The sequence below is a fragment of the Chenopodium quinoa genome, unplaced genomic scaffold (assembly GCF_001683475.1).
Source record: "Chenopodium quinoa cultivar QQ74 unplaced genomic scaffold, ASM168347v1, whole genome shotgun sequence".
Lineage (NCBI taxonomy): Eukaryota > Viridiplantae > Streptophyta > Magnoliopsida > Caryophyllales > Amaranthaceae > Chenopodium > Chenopodium quinoa.
In genome coordinates, this window is record NW_018744113.1 from 3,330,262 (window position 1) to 3,337,071 (window position 6,810).

Here is a 6,810-nt window from a genome sequence, read left to right on the forward strand (position 1 = left end):
AGGTAGGAGAGGGTAACAAAGGCAACCAAAAACCCGAAGATGAGAGTATGAGGGGTCTTTTTGATATAGAATTTTGGTGGGTGAGTTATAGGCTAGAAGTTTTGTGGGAAGGATGTTGAGGAGATAAGTGGCCATTTGAAGGGCATGATGCCAAAAAGAGGGAGGCATGGATGAGTGAGCAAGAAGAGTACGGATCATATTGTTGATGGTACGGATTTTTCTCTCGGCTTTAACATTTTGAGGGGAAGTGTGAGGGCACGAGAAACGGAACACCATGCCATTAGAGAGACAAAAATTTCAGAAAGGATCATTGTCATACTCACCACCATTATCACATTGAAAACATTTAACATGACGCTCAAATTGAGTTTTGGCATAAGTATTGATTTGTAAGAATAGAGAGTGAACTTGGGATTTTCTTGCAATCGGAAAAGTCCATAAGAAATTAGTAAAATCATCCAAAAATAACACATAATAATGATGTCCCGCACTACTTAATTTAGGAGACGTCCAAATGTCACTATGCAAAATGTCAAATGGAAAAGAACTACTAGTAGTGGACGAATAAAATGGAAGTTTTACATGTTTTCCCAATACACAAGAAGAACAAACAGTAGAATTCAAAACTCTATTACATTGGATAACATTATTTTTCTTGAGAGTACTCAAAACAAGATTCCCGGGTGGCCAAGACGGTCGTGCCATAGAGAAGAGGGGAAGGCAGCAAGGGCGGTGTGAGATGAGGCTTGAGTGATGGTGGAAGTGAAAGGATATAGCTCCCCCGAGCTATCACATCTCATACGGATGGTCCCCGTCCGGAGGTCCTTCACAGAAAAACCAAACGGATCAAATTCAATAGAAACAAGGTTATCACTAGTGAATTTTCGAACGGAAATCAGATTTTTAATTAGGTTGGGGGCATGTAACACATTTTTTAAGGTGAAGGGAGGGAGGGAAGCATGACCATGACCACGAATCGGAATGCCACTACCATTACCAACAATAATATTGTGATGATTGCTCAAATTAAAATAAGACGAGAGAGTACCTTGGTTCGAAGTCATGTGAGAAGTGGCTCTGGTGTCCATGTACCAATTATCGTCGGGTGGGGCCAAGGAGAGAGTGTGCAAAGCTGCTTCAACATCAGTAGGAGCATAGCCGACGGAGGAGGGTGCTTGAGCCGTGAAAGCTTGGTGATGCTGCTGCGGCCTTGGACCAAGAATACCGTTCTGAGGAGGTCTGGGCCCATTGGTTTGTCGAGCCCATGAAGCAGTTGGATAGGGGCAGGGAGGAATAGCCCATGGTGGAGGAGCATAGGCAGCCCAAGGAGAGTACTGCCAATGTAGCGGGCTGCTCCATTGGGGAGGGTGAGAGTGCATCTGTTGATGTTGCTGTTGACCGGAACCGCGGCCACCGCGGCCCTTACCGTGGTGACCACCACCACCTGACCGTCCCTTCCCATTACCACCGCGATTGCCGCCGCGAGTATTATTATTATTGTTCTGTTTCTGATGATTGCGATGATCATGATTAATGTGAGAATCATGATGGGAGGGAGGGTTACCCGTAGCGAAGAGGGCGGAACTAGAAGCTTGGGCTTCGTGAGATGCTTGATTAGCTTGACGCGATTCCTCTAAGGTGAGCATAGACCGCGCCTTTTGAAAAGAAATGGGAGGGTCGGCTTGTTGAAGCAGAGTAGCCACATTGTCGTATGCTTTCGGGAGTCCGCAAACAAGAGTGATAACCAGACGAGGATCAGAGACTTTAGCCCCAACATTAGCGAGTTGATCCGCAAGCATCTTGATGTGTTGGCAATAAGCAGAGACATTAGGGAAATTATTCAAGTCAACTTGAGAGAATTCGGATTCGAGTTGAACCGCACGATTTGTTTGATTGTCTTGAAAGACATCTTTCAATCTCTTCCACGCTTCCGCGGCGGTGGAATCGGGTTCAAGAATTGTGTTAAGGAGATCGTTAGAGATAGAGCTATATATCCATTAGAGGACAAGTGCGTTAAGGCAACTCCAAAGCTTGGGGTCAGAGTTTGAGAGGGAAGCAGAGTCGTCAGTTTCAGAGGAAGGAAGAATGTGGTGTAGCACCTTATGGGCCCTGGCATTAATCTTGAAAAGCTCAACCCAAGAAATATATTGAGCACGATCCATCTGGAGTACAATAGGCATGACGCTTTTGATATTTATGATAGAGAAAGCAGGGTGGAAAGCGGAATTTTTAGGAGCTTTAGGGGAGAGTCACCCATGGTGAGCAGCAGTAGGCGGCTAGAGAGATAGAGAAAGGGAGGAGAGGAGAGAAGCTAGAGAGAGAAAACCTAGGCTGATACCATGTTAGGAAATAATCCCTTGAGCTTCTCATTATTGAAAAGTGTTTAAATACACAAATTACAAACTAATCTAGGGAGAAGAGGTGTGAACCTCATAAATACAAAGATGGGTAAGGGGAGTGAACCTAGTAAATATACAATATATACATAGTCTAATATTCAATTCCCTCTAAAACTCTTCAATTATCACATAAAATCACAAAATGTTCCATAACACAATTATTTCTTCTTCCTTCTTCTTCTTCTTCTTTTTTTTTTTAAAAAAAATTTTTATTTTTATTTTTTTTGAGAAAAACATAACACGATTAGATCATATTAGTTATGCTTTAATTTCAAAAAGTTCCTCCTTTACATAAGAATTTTTTAATATTAATTAATTCAAGTTAATGCTCAAGTAGAAGATAACTAGGGAAACGATAAACTCAATCCAACAAACACAAAAAGTTATAGCATCAATAATTGAGGCAAATAAACAATTTCATGTTGGATTTTCACTTAGGATGAACGTGTACGGACAAGATTAAACTGAGAAAAGTGTGAAGAATCTCTTACAAAATTTTGTGCTTAAAAAGATTTGTTAAATAATGATGAACTAAGTACACACAATCACGTAATAATACGTATTAAATTATAAAAATATGGTTTGTGCTTGCTTATGCTATTATGATGATGTGAAATCTGTATAGCACCATATAAATAAAGTAACGTATTTCTAGATAGATTAGATGATATGATTTTGACTAACTACAATAAATTAGGGTATGCAATCAAGTTTTTAGGATATTATGCTTTAATTTTTGTTGTTTAATTAGGGTACGACATAGTTTTTTTTAGGGCTATAAAAGGTATAATTAAGAGGAATTCTTTGTTTATTTTAGGGTGTGTCCTTTTATGAGGCATGTGATCCACGCACTAGACAAAAGGACAAAAGTGTATCCACTAATTTTGAGTTGTTAAGGTGTGAAATTAATTTAATTTTTTGGATTTGTTGGATTGGATTTGGTTAAGTTCTAGAGATTGATTGTTTACACACAAGGTTACTTGTTCAAAAGAATTTATATATTCTTTTCTTGTTCATTATAATTGTACCAGTATTTTTCGGACATTTTGAAACCGTATGTGAATCATAGTGCTAGAATCAAAAAATGGTTGATGAATGTATGACTCATCATGAAAATAATTCTTTTTTAAATTATAGTTTATTATTGCAATTATGATAATTGTATATTGTTACAAAGTAACATCATGTATATAACATTAAAGATTCACAGGTTCAAAATATTTAAATTGAATTCATTATATGATATGTACATCTTTCTAAAAGTGGACGACTTAGAATAACCTTATAATAAGTATATGATGAATTTCGAGTTATGATTATGAATTATGATGTAACAAATCAAGTCTATTTTTGGCTACAATCCGTCAATCCTACGTATAGGTAGTATATGCTTATGGACCAATCAAAGCATAATTGTAATAAGCAATTAATTAAACTATTAACTACACTAAATGAAACAAGGCATATGTAAAGCAAATCACTTAAGTTGATCATTTAGAATAATATACATTAAACAAGCTTAAGATTAGGAAATTAAAACTACAAACTCAAGCACCATTTGATGCCACTACTAGTGAGGTACATGTTAGTTTCTTGCAAAGTCACTTACATGGCAAGAAACTTCACGTACCATTCATTGGCCTAAGCTAGCTAATTAGGCTATTATATTTAACATTTGATTTTTAACAATCCGTGAGGCTTTCGTCTAATGACTAAATCTCAAACCACAATTATGATGCATGCAATAATGGACAAACAATAAAAATGCTTAAAGGTATATGTGTATTTGGGAAATCATTCACGGTAACTATGTACTGTTAGACGTTTTTTAATATCACCCGACTAATTTACCCTTTTTTAAAATAACACTGATGAACTCGAAAATTAAAATTTCATTAGCCTAAATTTTGAAATATTTCATGAAATGTAAAAATAGGTCAATAAAATAGAAATTTTCGAGTTCATCAAAAGTATTTTTTAAACTTGTCAAATAATTAAGTCAAGGTTATTTTTGAAAACGGCCTATAGTACATATTTACCATGATTAATCATCCCAAGTTGTAGATTTTTTTTTTTTGGATGTGAAATTGTAGGTTGCTCAAAATGAACCCCAATTATTCCCTTGGAAATCATCTAAGTTCCACAAGGCAGCATCCCAGCAAAGAAGATCAACGTTAGAAGCTTCACAAGAAATAGTATTATCACTATAACAACCCCAATTATTCCCTTGTTCTTCAGTATATGTTGGATAAATGTTAGCACCCATCTCAGCTTGTCGAGCTTGCTGTACTAGACTAGTACTCGTCGTTGTATTGTTTGTTACCTTATTGCTATCACTATCCTCAAGAAGGATAGACATGATCTTTTTCATGTCCATCGCCGTAAACTGTTGCTGTTGCTGCTGCTGCTGTTGCTGCTGTTGCTGAAACTGCTGTTTCCGTAACAAGCGAGTTTTCGATTTTTCGAGGTTGTTTGGTGAAGCCTTGTCCTTCTTCTTGAAATGTGTCCTCCAGTAGTTCTTGATCTCATTATCTGTTCTTCCAGGCAAGCTTCGCGCAATGGTGGACCACCTAGTAGTACAAGTACGAGTACGTGCAATTAGTTAATTGGATGTTAATTCCTTTTATTAGTAGGTGTGATCGATTGTAAATCTTGTAATAATTAATGTTGTTAGTGGAAATAATGCAAAGAAAAATCTAGCTTAATTAAGGTTAAAAAATTACCTGTTGCCCCACCTAGCATGGAGCTCTAGGATGATGCTTTCTTCGTGTGGAGTGATTTGCCCTCGTTTAAGGTCGGGTCTTAAATAGTTAACCCACCTTAATCTACAGCTTTTACCATTCCTTCTCAATCCTATTTTGGACAAGAAAAATAAAACGTTGTTAATTTAAGTACAAAACACGTATGTTTTTCTTTGTAATGAATGAGCCACGAGAACATTACAAATTACAAATAGTGGAAAGGAATATAAAGGTGTGACCTATTGTATACGGATCGACCACCAGTGTTTGCCACTATGTTAGATCAAGATGTTATTGACCAATATACAATTTGATTGGTGTTAAGCGATAGATTAATATTATCAAGAAATGTATCACTAACTAATTATGATATGATAAACTTTGGATCATGAAGATAAAAAGTGTGCATGCGTCATGCACATGTGTTGAGATAAAGAGTAATGCACGTATAATGTAAACAAAATGCGTGACATTTAATGGGAAGAACTATGCTTAGACAACATGATAGCTTTGGCCAATTAAGATGGTCTCATGTGAATATTGTGGCATATGCTGATTATGGACTTTGAGTTTAAATTGAACTAGCTAAAAAATGTCTTATCAGTTATGACATTGACCAAGGTAATAATTAATTAATAGGTCATTAATTGTATACACCTAATGATTTGAATGATACATGGCAAGTCATTATATTCTAAGTCTTAACGCAAGGATATTAGCTAGATTAAAACTCCTAAATATTTGAATGACACATTGATCGAGTCATTAAATTCTCTCAATACAAGGATATAAATTAGATCAGAACGCTAAGGTTGTGTGCACAATAATTAAGGTGGTAATCTAGGAGCTAAGTCTTAAACCCGAGACTAAATGAACAAGTACCACTCGAACTAGAGGAGTAGTGCCTCAATCAAGGGTATGGAGTGATCGAGTAAATTGAGGGAAACAAGAACATCAAACACATACAATTAGCTAGGACTATACTTAAAATATGAGTGAAACAAGTAGTACCTGCAAGTCTAGCAACAGAATTCCATCTTCCTTCACCATGGAGCTTAACATATTCAATAAGCAACCTATCTTCTTCGGCGGTCCATGGCCCTTTTCGCCACCCGCCATCTCCCAACATTCCCCAGCTCATCCCCATATGTGCTCCCATCACTCCCCTACAAGACATCTTACAAGACTAGCAAACAAAAAAAAAACCCCAACAAAATTTTTTGAGTGAAAACAAAAAATATTTCTAGCTCTTGTTGCTTACTTACGTAAGCTTTTGGCTCCTAAATTCTCTTGCACATTTATGCTACTGCTTGCTGCATATTTATACCCCTTCAATAATATACCTCATTTTATTATGCCCTACTTAAAAAAAATGACCCTTAATATTTGTCACTTTCATGAGTCTTTAAGAAAAATTAGATTTTTATCCCACTATATACTAACATCATGTCAAGTTAAATTACCAAAATACCCATTACCTTTTAGCTTAATGGATGAGATCTTCTCTTCTTCTTTTAGACCCTTTTAAGCTAAGCTCTCTTTAATAATGTCAATAGACAATAGTTAATGCAAGAGCATAGATTATATTCACTATCATTTTCAATCTCAAAGTAATTAAATTAACCTATTACATTAACTATTTATGTAACTGTATCCTTTTACTAAAGTTT

At 36.3% G+C, this 6,810-nt stretch overlaps 2 protein-coding genes across 2 annotated transcripts; both read right to left on the reverse strand.

Moving 5' to 3' along the window:
* Positions 1-445: 445 nt before the first annotated feature.
* On the reverse strand, positions 446-2,793 carry LOC110692519 (DNA-binding protein K10-like). The gene is made up of 2 exons (XM_021869554.1): positions 1,049-2,793; positions 446-824 (listed from the first exon to the last, which is right to left on the reverse strand). The coding sequence occupies exons 1-2, from the start codon at positions 1,797-1,799 to the stop codon at positions 790-792; spliced, it is 786 nt and encodes a 261-aa protein (XP_021725246.1). The 5' UTR covers positions 1,800-2,793; the 3' UTR covers positions 446-789.
* Positions 2,794-3,863: 1,070 nt separating this feature from the next.
* Positions 3,864-6,583, reverse strand: LOC110692520 (transcription factor MYB2-like). The gene is made up of 3 exons (XM_021869555.1): positions 6,152-6,583; positions 5,123-5,252; positions 3,864-4,969 (listed from the first exon to the last, which is right to left on the reverse strand). Exons 1-3 carry the CDS (start codon positions 6,315-6,317, stop codon positions 4,498-4,500), a joined length of 768 nt encoding a protein of 255 aa, XP_021725247.1. The 5' UTR covers positions 6,318-6,583; the 3' UTR covers positions 3,864-4,497.
* Between the last annotated feature and the right edge of the window lie 227 nt (positions 6,584-6,810).